The sequence below is a fragment of the Hydractinia symbiolongicarpus genome, chromosome 5 (genome assembly GCF_029227915.1).
Source record: "Hydractinia symbiolongicarpus strain clone_291-10 chromosome 5, HSymV2.1, whole genome shotgun sequence".
Classification (NCBI taxonomy): Eukaryota; Metazoa; Cnidaria; class Hydrozoa; order Anthoathecata; family Hydractiniidae; genus Hydractinia; species Hydractinia symbiolongicarpus.
The window spans coordinates 27,108,965-27,136,962 of NC_079879.1; the positions used below are offsets into that span (position 1 = coordinate 27,108,965).

The 27,998-nt window shown below is 34.6% G+C and overlaps 4 protein-coding genes across 4 annotated transcripts; 3 read left to right on the plus strand and 1 right to left on the minus strand.

The window, feature by feature from the left end:
* The first annotated feature begins 2,828 nt into the window (after positions 1 to 2,828).
* On the plus strand, positions 2,829 to 3,569 carry LOC130646097 (P2X purinoceptor 7-like). Its single transcript, XM_057452236.1, has 2 exons — positions 2,829 to 3,111; positions 3,274 to 3,569. Exons 1-2 carry the CDS (start codon positions 2,829 to 2,831, stop codon positions 3,567 to 3,569), a joined length of 579 nt encoding a protein of 192 aa, XP_057308219.1.
* Positions 3,570 to 4,336: 767 nt separating this feature from the next.
* On the minus strand, positions 4,337 to 7,831 carry LOC130646098 (uncharacterized protein K02A2.6-like). Its single transcript, XM_057452237.1, has one exon. It carries the CDS (start codon positions 7,829 to 7,831, stop codon positions 4,337 to 4,339), a length of 3,495 nt encoding a protein of 1,164 aa, XP_057308220.1.
* A 12,243-nt stretch (positions 7,832 to 20,074) lies between these two features.
* On the plus strand, positions 20,075 to 21,936 carry LOC130646307 (chymotrypsin-like elastase family member 2A). The gene is made up of 4 exons (XM_057452479.1): positions 20,075 to 20,235; positions 20,498 to 20,811; positions 21,164 to 21,440; positions 21,509 to 21,936. The coding sequence occupies exons 1-4, from the start codon at positions 20,181 to 20,183 to the stop codon at positions 21,826 to 21,828; spliced, it is 966 nt and encodes a 321-aa protein (XP_057308462.1). The 5' UTR covers positions 20,075 to 20,180; the 3' UTR covers positions 21,829 to 21,936.
* A 2,531-nt stretch (positions 21,937 to 24,467) lies between these two features.
* Positions 24,468 to 27,050, plus strand: LOC130645762 (uncharacterized). Its single transcript, XM_057451854.1, has 4 exons — positions 24,468 to 24,664; positions 24,746 to 25,004; positions 25,094 to 25,410; positions 26,523 to 27,050. Exons 1-4 carry the CDS (start codon positions 24,535 to 24,537, stop codon positions 26,663 to 26,665), a joined length of 849 nt encoding a protein of 282 aa, XP_057307837.1. The 5' UTR covers positions 24,468 to 24,534; the 3' UTR covers positions 26,666 to 27,050.
* The last annotated feature ends 948 nt before the right edge of the window (positions 27,051 to 27,998 follow it).

Consider the following 27,998-nt stretch of genomic DNA (forward strand, 5'->3'; position numbering starts at 1 on the left):
ATGCAGGGAGATTTTGTTGAGATAAACACGGAATTGCTTTTGTTTGCTTTAAAGTTAAGAATTATATGCTATTTTGATTTTCTAAAACTCCATCACTCTTTTTATGCCTTATATCAGTATCTAGTAGCTTAGATCAGAAACAAAAGGTGAGCTAGCTCAGCATATTTGCATTTCACTTTTATAAAGTCAACTACTTTAAAGGCAGAAATTTTCGCGGGCAGAAATTTTCGCGAGGATCAAAAATCGCGAAATTTCGCGAAGTTAATTTTGCGAATTTTACCTCTGGAAGAAATTTTAGAGAAATAACTTTCGCGAATTTTCCAAAATCTTCATTTTTGCGAACAAAAACTTTCGCGAAGGACAATGAATTTTAATGGAAAAAAAATTAATTTTAAATCGAATATTCTCTTTTTCGATTTTTAACTGATTTTCAGAGTTAGAATTTTAGAGCCATTTTCCGGGCTGATTATTCTTTTTGTCGTGATTCTATTATTTCTACCCTTGTCCTCGAAGCCGCCCTCGTTTTTAAGAATTTTCGGCTTTTAAAACTTTGAAAAAACTTTCGCGATTTTTAGACAAAAGTTGATTTTTCGCGAAAATAACTTTTGCGAATTTCGGGTTAAATTTCTTACCGGGCAGAAATTTTCGCGAAAAGGGGCCAAAATCCCGAAAATTTTTGCCCGCGAAAATTTCTGCCCTTAAAGTAGCTAACAAAAAATAAAATAATTACGCGACAAAATGCATAGTATAATATAACGTTTTATTTCACAAGCCACAACAAAATAACAAAAGAGTTAAAAATTACACCTAAAATTACAATATGTGTTTAGATTGGTCAATGGGCAGTTTGAGAATAAAACGACGCATTCTTTTCGCTTTAAAGAAAGGGAAAATTTTACGAAGTCAAATTGCGCTACATGGACACTAACAACTTAGCAGCGTCCAGGCTCTGCGCTGTCTTTATCTATCTATCTGTAGTGTTCTAATACCTAGCTGACTAAGATGAACCTAGATTAGTCTGACCGATCAACTATGTGACACACACGCGAATTCTTATATTAAAATATACCGCCATATTTATTTCGTCTCCACGTTCTATATATACAATTCTCACGGTCGCCGATTATATACAAATACTACATCCTCTTCTTTCTTGATCGAATTCTTCATTACGTCATCGTGTTGTTCATCAATCGAACGTCGTCGTGTTGCTCATCAATCGAACGTCATCGTGTTGTTGATTCATCGTACGTCATCGTGTTGTTGATTCATCGTACGTCATCGTGTTGTTGATTCATCGAACGTCGTCGTGTTGTTGATTTATCGAACGTCGTCGTTCCACATAATAAAACATAAACCATCACATGAGTAAATACATGATTAACTTCTTTGAAAAGCGTTTTTTTTTTATTTCACATGCTTCTTATTTACATGTTCGCAAAGCGTGATTAACAAAGGTGTGAACATAATGTGTGAACTTCTTCATAAATGTTTTGTGTCCAGTATCACTGAATACTGTCCAAATTTCGTGTAACATAAGTTCTGTTATCAACGTCACGTGTTTCTATTGTTTCTTCTTACTTCGTGAAAGATATGATTTCCAAGGATGACTTTTAGTTTGTAAACACTTCTTCTCGTTGTGCTGCTGATGTGTTTCTAGTTTGGTTTCTGGAGTTTTGTCTTCAGTCACTGTTCGTGTTCGCATGTCCAAATTATTTTCTTCATCTGGAACAACTTCATCTGGAACAACATCATCTGGAACAACAGGTATTATTTTAGCAATTCTTCTTGTGTTAGACGTTTGGCAGTTTGTTTGTGTGCACACAGCTTCACTGTCAGAACTAACTAAGCAATCTAGGCCTACTAGTGGAACAGCAATTGTGATGAATTCGCCATTGTATCCTGTGTTGTTGCTTTTCTCAGTCTCTTTAGCTATTTTCTTTTTTCTGTTGTTGTTTTTACTTTCTGTCTTCTCATGTTTCTCTCTGTGTATATCTTCTGTTTGATTCTTCTCTACTTCCTCCTTCCTTTGTAAATATTTTCTTAGATGTACCTTGTTCCTCATGTATCTTCTTCCTTGTGCGTCTTCAATTAACGCACTCTTTTCGTATGATTTGATTACTGTGAATGGTTTAGGTATCCAATTTGTCGATAGTTTGTCTTTCCTCATCATATTTCTCGCTAATACGCTGTCACGTACATTGATGTGATGTTCTTGTACTGTTTTTCTGTTGATATCAGCATATTCTTTTGTTTTTCTCTTATTTCTTCTGTCTGTTTCGTCAAGTTTCAAATTTTCTGACAAAAACTTGGAATATACAGGAATTTTATTTCTGATGTTTCTACCAAACATGACAGTAGCTGGAGGTGTGTTGGTTGTTGCATGAGGTGTAGTTCTGTAGAGTAGGAGAAATTTGTCCAGTTCCTTTCTCCAATCTTTTCCGGCTGCATGAGCACATTGATTTGCTTTTTTCAATGATCTGTTAAATCTTTCAACCTCTCCATTTGCCCATGGTGAATATGGCGTGGTGCTGTGAAGTTCAATTCCATTTTCCTTTAGGTAACTCTTAAAGGGGAAGTCCGGTAAATTTTCAAAATTTTTAAAATCACAATATTACATGTCTGTATAACAGCCAAAAAAAATTTTTCAGCTAAAAAGTTCTAAAAGTCATGAAAAAAGCAATTTTGCCTCATATCATTTCTACTTTCACTTCATGATATATTTCCGCAACGAGTAGTCTGGACACTAATATTCTTCTGACGTCATTCGTGACAACAACATTCGGCGCGTTACTTTCTTGCAGTAGTAAACTTATCTTGAAGTAGTTATGTCATCTTCCTCTTCTGATGTAAGCGATGTTGAATTTAATGAAGATGAAGAGTTTGGTTTATCTCCTTTCATGTTCGAACCGGAACGGAGTCAAAGTGAAGTGGCTGCAGCTTTAGAAGCTTTAGGAAACAACGTTGGTGCTAAAAACTGCAATGTTGAAGCTGGAAATCGTGTTGGAAATGTTGAGTGGTGCCAGTGCAAAAAGTGTAAAATTATGGTCACTGAAACGGAAAGTTTATGTTGTCGTGATAATAATGATATTCCGGACGGTCATTTTCAAGGTTTCTGTTGATTAAAATATCTTCTTATCGTGTATTTTACTTCCTTGTTTGCTACATCAATCACTTTCTGTTCTGTCACAACAAAGTTTTAGAAAGCTAAACGTTGTTTATTTACACACGGGGGTACGCCTTTTTAAAGATCTTTTTTCTTTTTTCGCTTAGGTCATACGTGTGTTACAAATTCGGATGAATTCAAAATGGTTTGTTTGCCGGAACCCGTGTTACGGACAGCACTAGGTGCTATTCACAACATGAGAGGGATTCGTCATAAACTTTGCAACAGATCATATCGGTTTGCTGCTTATAAACAATATATATGGTGGGTGTATGGAAGACTGGGCATAGGTTATCGAAAGCCTATACCATCATGTGTTGTGTGGGTAATCCGTAATGAATACCCGCAGCCCGATGGGGTATACGTGCCATACACAGAATCAGGAATGGATTTGGACACATAAAATGTATAAGAACATGTATAATTGTAAAGATGATGAATGAAATTTTTACAATATATGTTTTTAAAATATAACAAATGTCCCCCGGAATTGTAAAATAAGCGTTTCTTGATGTAATGCTAAATATCATTTATAAACCTGGGGGTTACTTTTAGGTAAATCTTGAACGCATATTCGAGACAACAACTTCCTTCCCAGGGTTTATTTTTAATGCAATATTTCTGGGTGTTTCAGGCAACTTAAAAAATATAGGAGCTTTGATTTTTTGAACCAAATCAAACACTTCCTTCATCAAGTCCTCTTGGTATTTCTTTTCTTTCGGATCCATTACTTTTTTTGCCACCCACTCCTTCGTAATTTTGGTGAAAGAAACTTTGAACTTCAACCTCCCATCGGATGTAGTGGCTTGTTGTCGTTCTACACCCGAGTTGTGGTCAAGCACAGCTAGTTGCGTCCTAGCAACCATCCCAGCGTACGAGAATGCTAAGCGTTTGGGACAGTACTTATTCAACAGGGAATGGTAAACCTCGAGCTGTCCAGTGTGCTTGAAATCAAATTCAAGTAACCATGATAACAGTAAAATCAATGGTACATTTATGACTTGTTTGAAGTGGTGTAATCGACAACTGAAGTATTCCGGCGTGCAGAAAGCTGTTGTCATAAAATACGTCACGATAAACATTAGAGCCCAGACCTCGATGATAACAACAAAAAGATGGCGTCGTTTGAAAAAAAACAGTAACAATCCTAAACTTTGATAGACATTTATATCATTTGTAATACGAATTTTTAAAAAAGATTTTGCAGAAATTAATAACACGATGGTGTTTATTCAACACACAAATTTTGAAAAATGACCGGACTTCCCCTTTAAATTCTTGGGAGATCATTTGTTTCCCATTGTCGGCAATTAACTTCGTTGGATATCCAAATAACTTGAATGTTTTATCTAGACCTTTGATTACATGGTCAGTGTCAATCTTTTTAGTTTGTATAACGACAGGATATCTGGATCTGTAGTCTATCAGCACGATTAAGTAGTCCATTGTTGGATATGGACCTTGTATATCAAGTGCTAAGGTATGCCAACTTGTAGGTGGAATTTCAGTCGATTGGGTATGTGTTGGTCTAACTACTGCTGAACTTGTTGCTTGACATGACATACAAGTTCGGATCATTTCTTCAATCTCTTTATCTATCCCAGGCCACCATACTTTTCCTCGTAGAAGTCCTTTGGTTTTGACTATACCAAGGTGATGCTCATGTGCGCTATCTAAGATTCTCTTTCTGAGAGTCTTCGGGATGACTAAACGGTTGCCCTTTAGCACTAAGTTGTCTTTTACTACTAGTTCATTTCGGCAGAGATAGTATTGTTTCATTTCAGGATATTTATTCCATTTCTTCAGTTTAATGTTTACTCTGAGCTTTGCCAATTCCTCGTCTGTTGCAGAATCATCAGCAATTTCTTTTATCGTGACTGCAATTGGCGTAGCATCGTTGATTATCGTGTTGACATAATGTTCTGCTTCGTTAGTAAAGTAGTCACTTGTTCCAGGTGCTTCTAAAGGAGACCTGGAGAGAACATCTGATGCGTTGGTTGCTCCTGGTTCATATACAACTTTAAACTTGTACGGTTGTAATTTTAATACCCATCGTTGTATACGTGGTGTGGGATTCCCTCTTGATGATAAGATTTTCTCCAGTGGTTTGTGGTCTGTGATAACTGTGAAGTCACGATCGTATAGGTGGTAATGGAATTTTTGTATTCCCCACAACACTGCAAGACTTTCTCGCTCTGTTTGAGAATATCTTTGTTCAGTTTCATTTAAAGCTTTAGATGCATATGCTATTGGCTTGAAGGTGTTGTTCCTTTGCTTCTGTGTCAAAATAGCTCCAAGTCCTATGGGTGATGCATCTACAATTATTTTTGTATCAGCATATGGTTGATAATAGGCCATAACTCGCGAGTTAGTTAGTTCTTCCTTTAACTTGACAAATGAGTTTTCTTGAGCTTCATTCCATTGAAATTCTACATTTTTCTTTGTGAGCTTTCGTAGAGGCTCTGTAAGATCAGCATAATGATGAATGAACTGGGAACAGTAATTAACTAGTCCCAGAAAACTTCTTACTTCTGTGGCATTTGTAGGTCGTTTGGTTTGATTCACAGCATCCACTTTAGATTTATCAGGAAATATTCCTTTGTCGGTCAGTCTGTATCCAGAGAATGTGAGCTCATTTACTGCGAATAAGCATTTGCTTGAGTTGACTCGCAGTCCATTGTCGTAGAGTGTTTTCAGTAATTTGTCCAGTCTTGTTGCAGTTTCATCTATGCTTTTTCCCCATAACAGGATATCATCCGAAATTGATTTTGTTCCATCACATCCTGCAATACATTGCTCAATTGTTTTCTGAAATTGTTCAAATGCAGAATTAGCTCCATAGATGAGTCGTTTTGATTGATAACAGCCTTTGTGAGTTATAAAGGAGGTAATGTGTCTAGAACTCTCATCAAGCTCTATTTGATGATAACCTTCTCTTAGATCAAGCTTGCAAAAATATTTTGCGTCATTGAGTTCCGGTAGTATCTCATCTAACTTCGGAATTTGATGTCTCTCTCTTATTATAGCTTCGTTTGCTCTTCGCATGTCAATACATAGTCTTATTTTCCCATTTGCTTTGGGTACCACTACTATTGGGTTTATCCAACTAGTTGGTCCATTTACTTTTTCTATGCAGTCATTTTTAACTAATCTGTCTATTTCATCTGATACTGTCTGTCTAGTATGGTATGGCAATCTTCTCACTGGTTGCTGGACTGGTGTGATTGACTCGTCAATGTGAAGTTTAAGCTGGAAATTCTTGAGTTTCCCCATTCCACTGAAAACTTTCTTGTGTCTATCTAAAACTTCTTGTATCTTTGGGTGTAGGACCTCTGAATTACTTGTTTTATCTGTGATGATTTTCTCTGCATTAGACAGTAGCATTTGTACAGGTGTTGTGTCCATGTTATTAATAGATTCAACATTTGGTGGGCCAATTCTGATAAGATCTAGTATCTTCGCACTTTTTAATCCTAATAATGCTCCTCCATCACCTTCGACTACATAGTACTTCAGTTTTGCTATTTTCCCATATGAAGTCCTGGTGTTTGCCTTGAATGTTCCTCTGACTTTCAATGGTGTTTTTCCTTGATAAGGATATATTTTTGTAGAACATTTTTCTAGTTTCGGTGCAGGAACAATCTTTTTGAATGTTTTTGAATCCAAAATATTTAAGGTTGATCCACTGTCGACAAGGATTGTTATTGGTGATTCTTTAACCTCTATCTCAAACAATGGTTTATCTTTCGACTTGATGCAGAATACATAACAATCATCTTCGTCACTTGAGTTTGACTCTTCTTCACTTGCATTGTCTTCTGTGGTTCTAACTTTGTGTTTCTGTCTGTCTAATTTTGTTTTACAGCATTTTGCAAAGTGTCCAATGAGACTGCATTTCTTGCATGTTTTCCCTTTTGTTATTCTACAATCTTTGCTAGAGTGTGACGTCATACCACATCTACCACAGGGGTTATTGTTGTAGAACTTTTTGCTGTCTCTGCTATCGTCACTCTTATTATAGACTTTCTTCCCATTGTTTTTGTTGTAATTTCGTTTGTTTCCGAAATGATTCCTTTTCATCATGGTGTTTACTTCACCTACACTTGATGCGTTTTCTTCAATTTTCTTTGATTGACTTGCTGACTGTTCTAGAGCTCTTCCTATTCTTAAAAGTTTCTCTAGATTCAAGTCTGTTTCCTGAAGTAACCTTTTGCGAAATTTTGAAGATCGACATTTTGCGATGACTTGATCTCTGATCTCATCATCCAGATTTGTGTACTCACAGTATTGTGCTAACTTTCTTAGTCTGGTAACAAATGCATCAACTGATTCTCCACTTTCTTGCTTTGCTTCGTGGAAAATAATTCTTTCATATGGTACATTCTTCTTGACATTGAATTGATCGTTTAACTTTGTCAATGCTTGTTGAAATGTTGTGGCTTCATCTGAATCGGGTAAAGTGTCAAAGATTTGCTGTACTTCCTCTCCTGCCATGTGCAGAAGTGTGGCTCTTTTTTGACCATCATTTACGATCCCAGACGCCTCAATAAAGTAACTAAAACTCTTTCTCCACTTTTCCCAACGCTGTGCTAAGGTCGATGGCTCCCCTTTTGGGTCAAACTGTCTTAATGCTGGCAACTGTACTGGTATTGCAGCTGTAGCCATTCTGATTTTGACTTTTTATGCTTTTGTTTCGATAACTAATTCTATTAAAACTTGCATGAACTCGGATCCTCTGCTCGTCGCCAATTTGTAGTGTTCTAATACCTAGCTGACTAAGATGAACCTAGATTAGTCTGACCGATCAACTATGTGACACACACGCGAATTCTTATATTAAAATATACCGCCATATTTATTTCGTCTCCACGTTCTATATATACAATTCTCACGGTCGCCGATTATATACAAATACTACACTATCTATTGCTATCTATTTCTCAATCTGTCATTAGGCGATTTATTGATAAAAAAAAATTAAATTTCAGTTTTGTGAGTTTTTTTGTTTGCTTTCTATTTTATTTCTGGCTTTTAACGGAATTAGCAAACCGATTTTTATACTTCAGTGGCATGAATAGTCACGGGTTTGACAACTAGTTTCTATCCATATATGCCTCAGAGCGTTGAAAGAACCCGAGAGAAGGAAGGCGACAAGAGTGTGGGGGTGCGGGTGACTTAGCCCTTGAAATAAAAATGATGTAAAAATAAATATTGTTTTCTTCCACCTTCCAAAACACACCCGATACACTGAATTTATTTTTTGCAACATAACAATAGTTAACCAGGTGTTAACAACATGACGTTAACAACATGACGTTAACAACATGACGTTAACAACATGACGGTAACAACATGACGTTAACAACATGACGTTAACAACATGACGTTAACAACATGACGTTAACAACATGACGTTAACAACATGACGTTAACAACATGACGTTAAAAACATAATGGCATCCATGCCTGAAAAAAAGAGAAGAGTGGATTACTTAGACTATAACGTTGACAATATTCACGTCATATTCAGCCGATTTGATTTATTTCTGCATACAACACAAGAAATTCATCCTTATCTTACATGCTTAGTCTGTTCTATGATTTTTAAAGACGAAGTGGAACATTTAATACAGTCCTATGGTGTTACGGTATATGAGAATGTCACAGTCCATATTATTTTGGTGTAGAAAACGAATAAAATTTCTAACCGTTTTTACTATGCATAATAATTTCGTAATAATTTATTTGACAATAAAAATGTTGGATTTTAATGCGTTTTCTGGAAATCTAAAGGTGCTAAATTTCAAAATCCTCCCGTAGGGCAAAACAGCCATTGCGGAGACAGAAAGCAAAAACAAAAGTTGCTTCCTACAGCACTTACTGTCTAACTGTGTAAGATTAATTTTTTTTAGGAAAATAATTTTTCATTTCAGCATAGACGCCCAGCATGCCAAAAAAAAGATATTTGAATGTCAGTTTTCACAAGGATCTGAACAAAGCTGGACGGACTAGCGTGAATTCACTACTAGCGAATTGCTTAAAAATCAGCGTTTTATATAAAACTTCTGATGGTTTCAAAGCTCAGAAATGATAGCAACCAACCATATAATAAGAAAACGTGGCAAGAACAACAAAAACCATACCACGCCCTTCAGAGGTTTGCTTTACAAGATTCGATTTGAGGTTATCTCCATGTTGGATGAAGTGTGGCCTGGGCACAAGCGATTACATCATTGAAGTGGGCCCTTTAACTATCAGAAACAAATTTCTTGAAGAAAAAAAAAATAAATAACCATAAAAATATCCGCAAAGACGGATACAGCGAATATTGATAGTTACGGCGCCATAATAACATTTGTTGTTACCTCTGCAGAACTCTCGTTGATTTTAAACACTCTCACCCACGGGTGTAATGAATTAACGATGCTTTAATCATTTGGTTGACAAAATATGTCTTACATCTCGGAGGACATTTTATTATGATTTGAGGTGAATGCAAAAAGAAAAGGAAAAATCACACACGAAAAACTAACGATTTTAGTTCCGTGATTTTTTTGTAAAGCGAGGGCAATATTGAGAACTTCACTATCTTATGGAAGAATTTTAAGATAAACTTTTTTGTCCTTTGTTTTGAGAAAAGTGTTTGTAGAAATGGACTTTTCACACATAACATGCTCATTTTTGTAATACAAAAGGGTTTTCGCGCTAATTCGCGTTAAATTATATATATTTTTTATATTTAGCCCGTGTGCTAATCAGAAAATAACCAGAAAATTATCAGAACGCAAAAAATATCCCCATATTGTATGATTAGTATTAATTTCACAGTTTAGGAAATATAGACAATATTTTGAACATGGGTAATAATTATTAGATGTATCCTTTAATAAGACTACAAAAAATATATCATTCAGAAAGTCTACTAGACACAAATGTTTCCGCGCATGTCTGTTCCTTCGTGGATGTTTTGTACCATCTTGCTTGTTCTATTTAATCAATATTCGAGCTTTATTTGGAAGACATAAATGGACTTCGGGATGACAATAACAATTTCTGCTTTTTCTGCACATGCAGTATTTAGCAAACTTTCTTGAATAACAATCACCGTACTTGCATGGGAGATATAATGGACAGTAACCTCCTCCAGGAAAATTGTCAACCCATGGAAGCTGAAAGGAAAGAGTTTTAAATAAGTGCGACAGTTTAATTCCACTTAAGATTTCACAAACGGATCAATATAAAAGGAAACCTGATGCTTAAGTGTCGTTTTCACTTAGCGAAAATTTCCGCTATAGCGCGTGTCCATTTTACAAAATTAAAAATGCAAATCAAAAGAGCTTTTGGGAAAGCAAAAAAGAGCTATTACAAAAAATGGTATTATTATCCTTTTAAGTTTCTTTGCCTTTTATGCTTGTGATGACTTAAAGGATCTCCAAATAAACGGCGCAAAATTCGCAAAAAATCTCCTGTTTTTAAAATTTGCCCCAGCTGCTAATGATTTCAATTATTCACCCTCTCAAACCTTAGACACTTAAGCTAGGCTCGCACTAGGGGTTTAAGCAAGTTTAAGTGGTTAAAAACCACCTGTTAAAACAGGTGGTTTTTAATTTTAAACCGTCGTGTGTACATGCGTTTAACATCTGCAGCACACAAAAAAGCTAAACTCACGAATCAAAAAATTTTTTCTTTGAGTTTAAAGTTTAAAGGCGCCGACAATGCGTCGTTTCAAATAAATAATTGTCAAAAAAACCCAACAGATAAAGTAAAAAATGTTTCAGGCAAAATGTCGAAGTAACAAAAAATTATGCCTGGTGTTAGAAAAGATTGTTGAACACTCGTTGTTCCGAATTTAAAATCCTGGTTCTCGCCCAATTTTTCTATTAAGTTATTTCGCTGGTGTGAAACACGCGACCACTCGTTGATTATCTCTGTAAAGCTTCGCTGTGCGTTTTTTTAAATCTGAGATTAGAATGGTTTTATTTAACCTTGGAGGAAACTTATAGTGCGTACATACAACAGTTGAAGTCCAAGTTTACACTAACTTAAAATCATGACTGTTAAACTCATTTAAACACCTAGTGCAAACCAAGCTTTAACTAATGAAAGGTTCTCTAATCTTTCCAGATTTCTTTGCATAGTCAAAATATTGTGTTTTTGCATCTACAATTACGTTAGAAATAGTACTGTAGAGAAATGTTTGTACTTACAGCAGTTGTGCGCAGAGATTTAGAGGTGACAAACTGCGCACTTAACGCTAGGCTGATAAGTACCAACATAAACACTGTAAAAACAAATTGTATCAATGTATAGGTACAAATGATTTTAACTAAACTAACAATTAGGAATAGCTTGTAATTGTGGGGAAACAAATTATTTTTTAAAATATTTGAGCGGTTTGCAAACACAGTTGATCTACTTACCGGGCATTTGAGACATGCTGGAAATATTTCTATAACTTGCTTTAGCTTATCAAGTGTATAAGTTTGTAAGTAAGTATGCCAAATGTAAGTAAGTATGCCAAATTTGAGATGTCTTATACAGCAGTGCTGTATGCGGAAACTTAACTTTAGAAAACACAAATTTGTGTTCGGCATATTATGTTCATCGCTTTTTTTTATTGGCTAAGTTTGTTCACGTGATTATTTTTATATCACATATTTTTATTTTGTTTAATTTTTGCGGACAGTCGAAATAACTCATGCGTGTGGACAATCGAAATAACTTTTTCTAAAGTCACCAATGTTTGATGAACTTTATATGTTACCCGATGAGTTTGAACCACAAGTAAACGTGAGGCTCTTTTGACAATGTTTTTAACATTTAAGGCCGTTTTTCATTAGCCTTATTTTAACACAAGTTAAATTAATTAATTCAGCACCTTTATTCGTCATTATGTTTTTTATCAAATATCTGCGCATATAAGAAAAGGTGAAGTTCAAGTCAGCTTATAATTAACCAACGAGATTGAAGAATTTAGGCGTAAATATTCCACCGCTTCAAATTACGCGAATAAAAGACGGCTTTAACTGTGTTGTTCGTCTCAAATAAAAGGTTTTTGTTTTTGTGTTGAATCTTCTTCGTACTTAACTTACTAAAGAGCTGTTTATATGAGAAGCGGGACGGGACGATTGCCGGGACAGGACGTTTGCCGGGATAATTTTGTCCACCTTTGCCGGGATCCCGCTCTCATTAATAATTATACTAAAAATCACTTTGTGTTTATACGGAAAACTTTTGTCCCGGGACAATTTCGTCCCGTCCCAGCTAAGTGTGTGTTTATATGGAAAAAAACGTCCCGCATGAGCCGGGATCCAGCTTAGGCGGGACGGGACGAAATTGTCCCGGGACAAATTTTTTCCATATAAACACAAAGTGAATGTTAGTAAATGTTAGTATAATCATTATTGAGAGCAGGATCCCGGCAAATGTCCCGTCCCGGTAATCGCCCCGTCCCGCATATAAACAGCCCTAAAACTTGCTAAGCAAGTGTAAAGTTGGTTTAGCTATCTAAGAAAATACTTTAGGTAGCTGCTTACATACATACGATATAATCACCCGCAGGTAATTATATCGTATGTCTCTTAACATTTTTAATACGCCTTTTCGGAATTAGCGAAATCATACTTAATTTTTCTGCAAGTAGTGGAAGTTTAAACCCTCCGTTCTCGGGAACAAAGCATACATCCCCTCTCGAATTATTCTGGTACGTTTTTGTTAACATTTGGGCACCAGTATTAAACCCTAAACTCTTAGATCTTGCATCACCGGTCCAAATACAATCGATTGCATCCCACATTTCTGACAATGATGAATGAGTTCAGAAAAAAAGAGTTTGGATTGGGATTTAAAATATTTAATCAATTTCATTTATACACAGCTAGCTAACCTGGTGGTCAACTGTTCGTTATTTATATATGCAAGTGGATCGCTGAAATTCCATAAGTACACTAGCGAAAATTAGAATGTTCACAAAGATTTAATTGACTTTTACGACGATTTAACGAAGGTAAATTCGCTAAATTATTCCTTTTAAGTTACATGTTTACTTTGTTATCTTCATTAAAAACTTGATATGAGTTTAAAGTGCGAAAAAAGTTTCTGTAAGAATTTGTTGACATCTTGTCAACGCTAAACCTTCAAATAATATATTAAAAAAAACATTGGGACAAATTTGGTACGTCTTTACAGCACGTGATCTTAGTGCAGCCAAAAATAAATGTAATTGATTTTATGTCATGACCAGATTTATTTCTAAACCTACTTAGTATCATTTAAATACAGCCATACTTCATAATGTTTTAAAAGTATAGAGTGGGAAATATATTACCCTATTGTATTTCACAGAAAGAAGCAGAAAAGATTTTCAATTTTAATTTCACTTTTATGATTAGCCACTTGTGATTTACATCATCCGAACGATTGCGACTTAAATAAATCAAAAGGCTATCATTGCTTCAAGGATAAAAAATGGGAAGAGCAAAACTGTTTCAAAATTTATGTAGCTTAAAACATAATTTTTCTGCGACCTTTTAAGTGAGTAGAACTTTCAAATGAGATTCTTTTTTGCTGTTTTTATTACTATTGCGACTAGTGAAGCATAGAACGGTACCAGTCTAGTGTAGCAGTCAAGTTGTAAACAGAATTACTTTGTTAAAAAAGTCTTAGAAATTTGTTATTCTTACAAATCAATTAATTTGTTTTATTATTTGTACAGATTTGTGTTCAGTTAAGGTTAGGGTTAGGTGCTTTTTAGTGAATATTTCTTTTGCTTAGCTATAAGGAATTCCTTTTAAACCTAAATAAAAAGGTTGTTTTTACCGATTGCTGCGTTGGAAGCAGTGTTATGGAAGCAGTGTTATGGAAGCAGTGTTATGGAAGCAGTGTTATGGAAGCAATGTTTGCAAACTGGTACCCCTCCTTACTTTTATCTTTATATTTATTTATTTGTTTTGCCAGTTGCCTAATATAATTACTATAATTACTTCTTCACACGAACGGAGAACTAAACCATATAGCTATCCTCTATAACGGAAAGTGTACAGATGAGCCGTTCCGTCAGGTATCTGCTGTAGATCCTGCCACAAAAACTGGCTTATGTAACATCCGAAGTAATAACTTGTTGCTGATTCTTCCCGCCAAAAAGGTTTAACGACAAAGTGCACAAAAAAAAACGCAAAGCAAATAAAGGAAGCATTTCTGTTGAATTATTTTATTTGTTTACACAGCATAAGAAGGAAGCAGTTTTAATAAAACTTTGGACAGGAAATTGAAAAGCGATTCATTAGAAACGTAAACAAATTGATTATTTCCCGATCTACTTTCCAAATTGAATTAAATTTACATTTGTCTTTTGTTTACTTCAATGTCATTAGTCCGTTCCCATTGCGACGTAATGGAAAGCTTGCGCTTACATTGTGACGCAATCTCGTCTCCAGGTTTTTTTCTTCGCTTCATGATATATTGGCTAGCGCGGAAGAAGTGATGTATTGGTAGGTCGAGTTGCCCCGTATAGTGGCTAGGTATTTTTTAAAGAAACGTTTGCTTTGCTTGTCCAGTTTTTTGAGGTAAACGAGCATAGAAGTAGTTGGCTAACCGGTTAAGCGGCATAGAATGCCCACTGGTTATGGAAAATATATCATCTTTATTTTTAATGTTAGACATTCATTACTTTTTTGACTATAAAAAAATTTTAAATATATTTATTTTTAGTTTATCAGCTACCTATTGCAAGTATATATTTTCGTGTCGTGTTTTTGAATAACCCTTGCATAAAATACATTAGGCTCTACTTTATTACTTATAATGTTTAGCTAGCTTCATTATTTATTGAATGCTAAAGTAATTTTCTAGTCAGCTAGAAAGACCACAGAATATAAGGATTGCTTTGTAACTAATTCCTTTTTACTGCACGGTTGCTGATTGTGAATTTGACATAGCAGTTTAAGACTATGGTTACACGTAGACAATATGAAACTTATGCTAGCATGAAAGTTCATATTGGCATAAAGTGAGAGTGTGATTACATGACATGAGGCGTAAGCAACCTTAGAATGATCTATTTGGATAGACGCAAAAATTTGTTATTTTTTATGCTCGTCTTGAACACAAGTGTGAAATTAACCCGGCATGACTTCTAATGTTACCTAAATTATGTTACACAGGCGTTTTAACACAGACATGAAATTTCTTGCCCGTATAAAATTTATGCCAGCATGAATTTCATGTCGTCTACGTGTTACCATGCACTAACCCTATATTTCAATGTGCTGTTAAATTTAATGTTTAAACAGCTTGTCGGCATTAAGCGCCATAGTAATTTATGTGTGCTTGAAGTGTATGTCGTTTAATGACGTGATCTTATGACGTTTTTATTACAAGGCAGTCAACACATCAAAAAAACATAATTACAAACTATTTGTACGATTATTGAGTTTAAGTGGTTTCCGCAAAATGTAATTTTCAGTAAGGAAAGTTGAAAGATATAACTTCATTAACAATTGATAGAACGACTTAAAGCTTGCCATGATACGTTTTTACATTTGTTAGATAAAATTTAGACAAAAAATTTTTTTTCTTTATGTAAATGGTGCAAGTTCCACAACTTAGTCGGTTAGACGCCGATGTACCATTTGTAAACAAAATGTAAATTTTGACAGAATTACATATGCTGAAATCATTCTTGTGATTGCATTAAATCAGACAAAGTCAAGCAAATTTGGAGAGACCATAATTTGTGACGACAATAACTTCTGCAGTATCAGTAGCTGGTTAAATCTTCACCACACATAGAGTTGTGGTGTAGGCTGTTGTCTAGTTAAGAATGGAATATGAAAATGTTCGATTAAGATTAATCAACATTATGCTCTTATAAATATCGTGACAACATCTTTTGATCCAAATTTTTTTCAGCATCTGTACAAACTTTTAACAAAATATTCTAACAAAAAAAAAATTGTACCTATTTGCTCATGGTCAAAATCTATTTTTTGTTTCAAACAGTCTACTTTCCCTCCTTTAAATCTATAATCTGAAACTCAAAAAATTTTGGCTTAATACAAAATATTTTTTTCTGCCAAAACCTTCACTTAGGTCTAAAAGCACCCCATAAGAACAACTTTTAAGCACCCCATAAGAACAACTTTTAAGCACCTCATAAGAACAACTTTTAAGCACCCCATAAGAACAACTTTTAAGCACCCCATAAGAACAACTTTTAAGCACCTCATAAGAACAACTTTTAAGCACCTCATAAGAACAACTTTTAAGCATCCCATAAGAACAACTTTTAAGCACCTCATAAGAACAACTTTTAAGCACCCCATAAGAACAACTTTTAAGCACCTCATAAGAACAACTTTTAAGCACCTCATAAGAACAACTTTTAAGCATCCCATAAGAACAACTTTTAAGCACCTCATAAGAACAACTTTTAAGCACCCCATAAGAACAACTTTTAAGCACCCCATAAGAACAACTTTTAAGCACCTCATAAGAACAACTTTTAAGCACCTCATAAGAACAACTTTTAAGCACCTCATAAGAACAACTTTTAAGCACCTCATAAGAACAACTTTTAAGCACCTCATAAGAACAACTTTTAAGCACCCCATAAGAACAACTTTTAAGCACCTCATAAGAACAACTTTTAAGCACCCCATAAGAACAACTTTTAAGCACCTCATAAGAACAACTTTTAAGCACCCCATAAGAACAACTTTTAAGCACCTCATAAGAACAACTTTTAAGCACCCCATAAGAACAACTTTTAAGCACCCCATAAGAACAACTTTTAAGCACCCCATAAGAACAACTTTTAAGCACCTCATAAGAACAACTTTTAAGCACCTCATAAGAACAACTTTTAAGCACCCCATAAGAACAACTTTTAAGCACCCCATAAGAACAACTTTTAAGCACCCCATAAGAACAACTTTTAAGCACCCCATAAGAACAACTTTTAAGCACCTCATAAGAACAACTTTTAAGCACCCCATAAGAACAACTTTTAAGCACCTCATAAGAACAACTTTTAAGCACCCCATAAGAACAACTTTCAAGCACCTCATAAGAACAACTTTTAAGCACCCCATAAGAACAACTTTTAAGCACCCCATAAGAACAACTTTTAAGCACCTCATAAGAACAACTTTTAAGCACCTCATAAGAACAACTTTTAAGCACCTCATAAGAACAACTTTCAAGCACCTCATAGGAACAACTTTTAAGCACCCCATAAGAACAACTTTTAAGCACCCCATAAGAACAACTTTTAAGCACCTCATAAGAACAACTTTTAAGCACCTCATAAGAACAACTTTTAAGCACCCCATAAGAACAACTTTTAAGCACCCCATAAGAACAACTTTTAAGCACCTCATAAGAACAACTTTTAAGCACCCCATAAGAACAACTTTTAAGCACCTCATAAGAACAACTTTTAAGCACCCCATAAGAACAACTTTTAAGCACCCCATAAGAACAACTTTTAAGCACCCCATAAGAACAACTTTTAAGCACCTCATAAGAACAACTTTTAAGCACCTCATAAGAACAACTTTTAAGCACCCCATAAGAACAACTTTTAAGCAACCCATAAGAACAACTTTTAAGCACCTCATAAGAACAACTTTTAAGCACCCCATAAGAACAACTTTTAAGCAACCCATAAGAACAACTTTTAAGCACCTCATAAGAACAACTTTTAAGCACCCCATAAGAACAACTTTTAAGCACCCCATAAGAACAACTTTTAAGCACCCCATAACAATCCATAACAACAACTTTTCATTCAACAACAGTTTTTCTACTCTAGTTAATGCGCTTTTGATATTCACAACATTGGCACAGGATGCTCAACATGACTATGTGGCCACCATATTTGAACAGTTGCTTACCGCTTGACTTATAACTAATTTTTCCCCCGAAGTGCTATAAGTATAATTGACCAGAAATCTCCTACTAACCATAAATAACCTTTCAATCTTGGCCCAATACCTTAGCGATAACTTTTCTCTTAAAGATAAATAAGATGATCGCAAGGACTGTACAATATAGGAATAGAAAAGAAAAATGTAGAAATAATAAATATAGGAAAAAATATAGGAAACAGGTAGAACAAAAGCTAGCTAATGTTTTTTTGATTAACTACAGTTACAAATAATTATAGTTTTTAAACAAGATGCATTAGCTCCAACAATGACAAACTTTGACGTTAAAACAACATTGACGTCAAAGGAATGTATGATAAGGTTGCATATCACTTTTAAGTTTAAGGCTAAATAACTTAGAGACGGTCAGAAATAACTGACGTCATATCCTGCGTGGGTAACTACGGGAAACCTAGGACCAAATTAGGTAAATTTCCCAAACCTGATATAGATAATTTGAAGTCATCAAAAGTCAAATGACGATTCTCTTTTCCATTGTTCTCATGCCTCAGTGGATTATCGACTGGTCTCTTATAATAATACGAAGAGTTTGTGTGTCTACAACAGGCAAAGTGGATGTGTTTATTTTCTTTTTATGAAGATGAAAGAATTATGTCTTAAATTAAAAATTTTCTGATGTGCACAACAGCAATAACATTAATGCAACGTCAATATCTTAATTTAAGTTAATGAAGCCATTACAATGCACTAAAATTTTGAGGCTAAATAACTTGGAGACGGGGTGGGGGCGTCAGTCAATTTTCACCGCGTGGGTAAGTAGACTTGGACTAAATTTGGTTAATTTTGCCAAACAAAATTTTAAACCCTTATATCTCCTTAAACTTTTTTTGAAACCACCTGATCTTAAACATTACTTTGATTAGCATTTCAGTTCAGGAACCGACAAATTTAAAACTTGAACCGACCAGTCCTATTGCTACCTCTTTTTCACCAGCACCTATATGAGAATAAAATTCTCTGGGGATGAGATAGGTTGTGACGCTGATAAGTTGTTTCATATAATACGCAAATCAGACTGGTAGAACCTGTTATAACGTGTTTGTCAACAACATTTTTAGTAGTAGTAAAATTTAAAGAGGGTAAGATAAAGTTTTCTTGAGTTGTTATTTCGTGATTCTTCTAAAAATATGATTTTTCTTAAGTAACACATAGATAGCAACAAATGATTAGTGAACAACGTAAAATACGACAAGAAAACATAGCCATCTAGATTATTGGTAAAAAAAGTTGGCAAAAAAGATGGTGAAAAATTCCAGTCCAGCAAGAACATTAGACACCTGCGCGAAATTAGCTAAGTCATGTTTTGCCGACTAAATTTTACAAAAATGCACACACAATTCCATTGTGTTGGGTTCTAAGTTATAAAACTTGATAGGAATGATACCCCTCTCTCATGAAAATGGAAAAGCATGTGTGCATATTTTGTGAGCACATATTTTTTTCTGATTATTTTATTTCAAAATGATATAAAAATCAGGTACAGAAAGTTATGGTCATTGGGTTAACCGGTCTAATGTTATTAACGGAAGTATGCATCAAAGAACACGATTTGTGTCCTGAATAATGCTACTGCGGTCTTTTTGTTTTATTGGGACAAAAATAACTGGCGACATAGGCGGGAAAGCCTTTCTTTTAACTTCAGAAGTAACGTAATAAAAAAGGTTCCTCGTATTATAAAGTTGGAAGTAGCCAGTTGCAGGATGGAGAACGTAGACTTGTTTAAATATTTTTGTTTTTTATGTGGATGTTCATTACAAAATTGTCTGAAGATCTGAATGGCTAGGTTAAGAAATTTGTTTAGCATGTCTTGTCGGCATTTTAATAGGTTATTTTATCTTATATTTATGTTACTTTTATGCTATATTATATTTTTCGCATCACTTTGTGAATTTGTATTTCACTCCAAACATTATCACAACTGTCCAAATTAGACAGTAAAGATAAATTTGTCTGGCACTGATTATTTTTGGGGTAGCATCGATAAAGCTGTGTCAATAACAAATAACATTAAAAGGACACATTTGATCAATTATTTTATTGAGACTGAAAACAGAACTTTGTTAAAAATGAAGTCATTTCTATTCCTTACCATTTTCATTTTAGTGCAAGACAGTTTAGCGCGTAAGTATTTTCCTCCTTTTCTGTTTGGTGTAATTATTGTTAGTTTATCTTTTTTTTTCTTTTCATTAACTCAATAGAAGAAGAGAACATCAATAAATTATATCTATCTGTCAACAAAATATGCCAAACATTTATTTGGTTATGGAATCTGTAATAAATATCGCTTGACAGTAACTGCAATTTAAAAATGCTTTCAATATCACCAGATAGTAATAACAGTAATTTAACTAAAGCAAGATTAATATTAATTTGTTCATCTTAGAATCTTGCAGAGATAACAGTGGTGAATACTACTGCAAGATTTGGAGTGATAGTGATAGCAACTTCTGTAATCGCATCGATGCTCATCTTTACTGCGAGAAAACATGTTCTCTATGTCCAGTAGTATCAACTGCAAGACCAACAGCAGAACCAATCACATCAACTGAAGCACCACGTTCATGTGGAAAGTCAACCGTACAGCAGAGTAGAATAATTAATGGTGTAAATGCACAACCCGGAGCGTGGCCCTGGATAGCTTCCCTTCAAAAATATCATAAACACTTCTGTGGGGCAACTCTGCTCACTCCAACATGGGTAAGTAGATCTTTTTTTATTTTTTAAATCGAAAAGAAAATTTAAGGCGATTTTTTCTAGAATGTAATACACATTTCTTCTGGCAATTTTTTCTTGGTTTATATTATGTGTTAAGTAGCTATATTTTTTTTAAATATAATTCGTAGCTACTTTATATCTATGATCTGTTTGCAGCGATTTGAAAATAATAATCTTACGGTGGAGAGTATGCCTAACCGATCCTTTACGTTTTGAAAACATGTTTTGTAGCGATTTCCTGTCCCTATTAATTATGACGAAAAATAAAAGATTTAAGACATGCACATATATTTTTTCTCTTACAATCAAACAAAGTGAAAATTTCATTTCAAAGGTTTTAACTGCCAGTCACTGTGTTGAAAGCATATCTTCATATGATGATTGGAGCATTAAACTAGGCGCCCATGATCACCGTGTGTCAGAGCCAACCGTGCAACGAATGAAAATTAAACGTATAATAATGCATCCCAAATACAGCAGAAGCACGTTGAAGGCAGACATGGCTATGGTTGAATTAAGTAGTCCTGCAAGGTTGAATGACAGAGTGGCTTTAGCATGCTTGCCGAAAAAAGACCAGTATCCATCTCTTGGAAAGAAATGCTATCTTGCAGGTAAGATATTTCACAGTTAAGTATGTCCTTCAACAGATACTACGGTTATTAAAAGTCTATTTTGATAGGTTGGGGAAGCGTGGCACATCCTGGTGGTGTATATCACACACTTCAACAAGTCAGGCTACCTGTAGTTGAATCGACAGAGTGTAAATACAACGACGAAGTTGTGTGCGTGGGCAAAGGAAAAACTCCCCAGCCAAGTGGAAAACAACAACCAAATGCTTGTCGAGGTGATTCTGGTGGTCCGTTAGTCTGTCAACAATCAGATGGAAGATGGCAATTGGAAGGTGTTGCAAGTTTCGTTTACACCTATTGCAAATACTACACTGGTTATTCTCCGGTAAACAAGTATCTAGACTGGATAAATGGATACTTGATGTCGTAAAGCAGATGTTATGTAGATAATTTTGTTTCAACGAAATATTGACATGACTGTATTTATTTGTTATCTGAAGCCATTTTGATTTAAATACATTAGAAACTGTCATTTTGACCTGCTACTGTAATGTAGAACTCAGCTGGCAAAATATTTGCATATCATTTTCATTTCATTCAGTTAGCTTCTACTTAACAGATGCTTTACACAACGTGATGTTAAAACGCATTTGATTTCGTGTTATATACATCAATATACTTCTCTATTTCATTTAGTATTCGACAAACATTTAACTTATCGGTCTAAGCTTTGTCGAGCCTAAGTGACAAAAGTGTTAGAAGGTAATAAAAGTTAGGACAGGCGAAACTATGCGTCGACTTTTATTTTTTGCAGACAAATGATTTGGGCTACTTTGTCTTGATACGCCGCAAAAGAAGTCAGACCGTTAATCTACTTCAATAAAATACAATCTCGCATATTTTTATTAACTTTTCACGCATAAAACTAAAATCAAGTTATGGGTAAGAGTGTAACGCAATATATAAAACTAACCAGGAGACATCGCGCACTTGGTTGAGCGCTTTGTGCAGGGAATGTCACACAATCTGGTGGAGCGCTTACATTGGTGCTCTGCTTTTTCTATTTAAAAATTATTTTCTATTATTATGATTATTTTTATTATTAGTTTCTAAGAGAACTGTTATCAATGAGGGTCCTGCGAAGGGGGTCCTAGTGCATTTGAAGCTCCTATTTGAGCAACGGACGGCGTGCAAGCACAAATGTCGCTCAACAAGACAACAGCCTAAGATATCAATCATATTTTCTTCCGCAACCTTCCGCAATGGAGGCTAACGCTCTACCAAAATAGCCACTAGTCGGTTATCAACTTTTGATTAATCAAAAACACAGCTCCAACCTGTCGTTACTCCTCCTTACAAAAGCAGTCAATATCAGTTTTTTAAGTTATTGTGCTTCCATGGTAGCTCAAAAATTACTCTTAAACAACGCTGCATTGCACGGAATATTTCTTTAAACAACGCTCCTTTTAAAAGAAACACAGGTTACTACGGCCTTTCATTGTTACTTCGTGATAGTACCACAATTCATTGTATCACCTGACAGATAATAAGAACAGATTGATGAAGCAAGATAATCTTTCTAAAAAATAAAAAAACAAGTCTTGTTAGGATAAAATACATTAAACAAATAAAACACAAAACATGAATACTTTCGTGGACAGAAAGTGTAGCGAGAAAATAAAACTGTGAAATTGAGGGCGTAAACCTTCGTGAATGACGTTTTTATGCAAATTTTGCGACAAATTATTATTATTATTATTATTATTCCGAATATTTATACAGGATATAGACCGAACCACAGATCGACCAGATTGCGACCAGATTGCGAAGCGAACTCCATAACCACAAGGCCACTTTTGCGATCGAGAAAAAAAGTGTATTTTGGTGTAAAAAAACTTTCGCAGCTAAAGAAATTCAGGAAAAACACAATTTTCTATTCATTTTTAATACTCCTAATATGTCAAAACACACCGTGAATTGTCAACTTTGCTTTCAATTTTATTTACCACTATAAATCGCCATCGCTTTCGTCGTCATTTGCAGGACTACCCACAGCGTTATCTTAACTGATTAGTCGTCATCATTTAAAATTGGATTAATATCACCGAAGGATTTGTCAATGGCAGTGTCTTGAAGTCAAGCTATAATGCATCCAAAATTTCTACTGCTATCCATCCACTTCTAGCAATTTGCTTTTCTCTATCCATGATTATGTAATTAAAAAAGTAAGTGATAGTAAGTGATACTCCAAAAGCCTTAACTATGGTTCTTATATTTTTATTATCAATTGTGATTGATTGTGCACCTTTTTGGCAAGATTTTCCTTCCCAACAGGTACGCATTTGAGTGGTGTTTAGTGAAACTTTATAAAGGCGGATCGAATCTCATACATTTCAACTTTTGATATCACACCATGAAGGAATAGAACTTCATAAACGTAATGAAATTATGAATGTAAGAAAGCGTACGTTGGGTTTCACCACTAACAGATACAGCGCCTTTAAACAAACTTCCAACATAACTGTTATTGTCTTAGCTACGTCGTTACTTTTTCGTCGTTGCTAATTAGTATTTATACTAAAGTGAAATTCGTGACTGGTTTTATACGCGCGTGTGATCGCAACAAAGTTGGTAAAAAATATCGCATTTGCCAATTTTAACACCAAAAGTTCGTGCGAGCTATAGCACGACTTTTGAATCGTGCACAATCGCAAATTGTACGACTATTATCATGAGGTTGCATGTTGTAGTCCCCACTTTTGGCGCACTTTAAATGTAGTATTGTCAGCCTATTTGGCTTGTGTGACAGATTGGCTTCTGTTGAACGCATACAATATAGAGCAATGGTATATCTCTGGCGGGTAATGTAACTTAGTTACTGTCGGAAGAGAGGAAGAAGAGCCAACCGTTAGGATAGATACCTGAAAGACGTTTAAACTTTGTGTTGCTTACTTATATTTTTTTGGTATGATTTACTCATTGGATTGAATGTGTAGTTTATGTCACGTTGTAGCATGTAGGAAGTGTAAGAAAACTAATTAAGTTTTAAATAAAGGAAAATTAATTATAATGGTTTTTTTTGTCATTTTTTGACAACATAAGAAGCAACAACAGAGTAGGAAGCCAAAAAGTAAAAATGGCAGAATATCAAGTTTTAGATTCAGGCGAAGCGATTGAAAACGAATTTAATTATCAAGTGCAACTTTCATGTCGTCCACATGCTGTCGAAATCAAAAGTTTCAGCGTTAATTTAATTCGTTTATTCGGTTTGTACTTACATCTTAAATATGTCCATATTTATCTTTCTTACTTTATCATTTTCTTTAGTGTACATTTAAATATTTCAGCAATCTTACACATCGCGAACGCGTCGTTGCTAATTGGACTTGGAATCGGACTACTAGAAACCTTAAACAAATCAAACCAATTCAACAAAAATGGAGGTCCAATTTGGGCAGGTGGTTTTATTTGTGTCACTGGGATCATAGGAATGATTGTTTCTTTCCAACCAAAGAATAAAAAAATGGTAACTACATATGTTGTGTTTAATATCATCGCCTCCATCTTGTCTGCTGCAGCTTTGGGATTAGCAATCGCAGGATTACGGTACAAGAACTTAATATTATTTTCACATGCAATAATTTATACTAAAACCTTAAACATTGTTTTATACTTAGATAAACATTAATTTTTAGAGTATTCGATTCCTGTTCATATCTTCAGTTTGCAAGTGAAAAATATGTAACAAAAATTAGATATCAAAGGAAAGGAAGATATAGTTATTATGGATTTAAATACTCGTCACAACCATACTATTATACCGGCTACGCCACCGTAACTTCCACTCCATTTTATTACCCGAATGGTTGCTATGCTGGAATACATACAGGGAGGGCTTTGTATGGCGTTGTCGTGGCATTTGCACTGTTTGAAATTGCTGTGTCAGTAACAAGCTCGTTATTATGTTCGAAGTTATACGAATGTTGTGCATGCTGTGAATACAAGGAGAAGGGTAAGTTATTGTATATAAATCATGTTTTGTGTTCTAATAATGTTAATTCATTTTATCTCGATACTAGTAGTTTGGGTCAACACGCGCATTCTCAGTCACTTTTGCAACATTTCTGACCTCAACATAGTGATGTTTAATACGTATTAACCCAATTTTAAGAGCAAAAAGTTTGATTGATTTCAATATCTTCACAAAAGGCATTGTCTGCTTTGAGATATAAGAAAGCATTGACTGGTTCAAAATATAGTTGACTCTCCCTTATTCGAATGCCCACAGGGAGAAATTTTTGTTCGAATTGTAGAGAAATTCGAATTATAGAAAGTCTCTGTAATTCGAACTTTCAGCTTCAAAGAGTGAAAATTCGAATTACAGAGAGAAATTACGTTAATTTTAAAATCAAGAAACATAATTCAAATTTCATGCAATCTTTAATTTCATATTACACAAAAAAGAAACTCTATTTGAAAAACTGTTGAATATTTGATTGCTTTACAATACCAGTTGCACCACCTTTATCAGGTCGACAAATTGAATTTGTCAAAGCCCTGTTTACACTCTAAAATTCAAATTAGGGAGAGAATTGTGCTGAAAGGACTGAAAAACTGTTATAAAATGTTTCGAGTTATAGAAATTCGAATTGTAGATAATTTTTTTTAAGGAAAATTGACGGTGACTGAGCACTCGTTCGAATTATAGAAATATTCGAATTATAGAGATTCGAATTAGACGTAGTCAACTGTATACATTTTCTTTTATGAAAAGTTTTTTTTTTCACTAAAACTACGCCAGGACTTCCTCAGGGCAGAAATTTTTTTTTATTTTTTAGGCCTGCATATCAAGTTATGTTAATGTACTGTTTTCCTTTTGTGAAAGGAGTAATAACTCAGAACTATTTGAAACATCGTCATAATCACATAAACCCTATAGTTTATAACCACATGATTTACTTAAACAAGCCGTTGGCGCCGACAAAAAAATCTGTCGATTTAGAAACAGCTTAGAACTTGGTCTATGCTGACTTGTTTTTTACGAAATCATAGAAAATTATCTGCACTATTTACGTGAGCGTTGACATGGCAGAGTATGTTTTAATCATTTCATATCTGTTTCAGATGACAGCGAAACAATTCAAGGGATTAATTCAAATACGCAACCGTTGATGCAGCGTCAACAGAATCAAAATTCAATCCAGTCATCACATAACAATGCACCAGGGTTTGTTCCACATTTATCGCAGCGGCAAATATTTCAGTGAGAATGTTTCAATGGATCAAAGTCTCTGTTCTGTTACAAATGTTGGACATTTTGTTTATCGCTAAAAGATGATGAGAGGTAGAAGGAATTCTTGCAATACAGTGTGATATGCATAGGGTAAAGGAGGGAGAGGGGTAATTTGAGTATGTTTTCGGATTTTGTTACAGTTTTTGCCAAATTAAAAATCTGCTTTTCCACTTTTACCTCTACCCAAATAAAGTCTGTGTCTATGACCCACAAACAAAGAATTGCCTTTTACTCTGATTTGTCTTTTAATCTATTTTTGATCATAATAATTCACCACTGTAATATATGCAACTCATTGGATTATCATCATGTGTATGTAGACTTTGTTTTAGTACATAATATTCTGAACATGAGTACAATTTTTCAGTTTTATAATTCTTTCAAATTGTCACCAGTTAACCTTACAGCAGAAAGTTCGCTTCCAGTGGGGAAGATCTTGGGTTTAATCCTCAAGTAAGTCATGCCAAGGACTAATAAAATGTGAATCTGTCCTTTCTGTTTAGTGTTCAGCATAAGGATAGGATTAATATCTAAAGGGGTTGTTTTTTTAAAACGATTTTTTCGTGATAGCCATGTACAATAATTTTGAATGACAAACATAGGACGTTATGTACACGTTGGTAGGCGATGTTTTAACAATAAAAAGACCTAGAGCTCCGACGTTGAATAGACGTCACAAGAAATAATCTCGATAGCTCAATTTGCTTAATTTCAGCTGTTCGTGCTTTTTTTACACTTTTTCAATCTCAAATGTTCTTATTTGCGTAACATGAAAATGCTTTTAGATTTATTTTTGTTTCTTTGTTTTTATGTTAACCAGTTTTTTTAACAAGTTTAGGCTCTAGGAACGTTACAGACAGCCTTATGAGAGGGTTACCTGACAATCTATGTAAAAACATGACTTTTATACGCTATATAGAATTCATAGATAGAATTCATAATAACTGCCTCCTTTTAATACACAAAAGAGTACTTTGTTTTCTGAATTCACCACATGTTTTTTTTTTGTTTCTCGTGGAAATCAGCAGCTAATTCGCCACCAAATTCGCAGTGAAAGGAAATCAGCATGTAGTTCGCCTACAATCCATCTTTAACATAATAGTGATCTTTAAGCTTGGAGTCAGATGAAGAATACAACCAACTTGATGGTTTATTAAGATTTTAAAATTTAAAGTTCCACTAATTATACGTGACATCATAAACTAGCTCTAGATGACGTATTAAATTTACCAGTTCTCTCAGGTTTTTCCCACTGCTTTTCTCTTATGTTTTGTGCGCTCTTTCTGGGTTCATATCTCATAAATCTA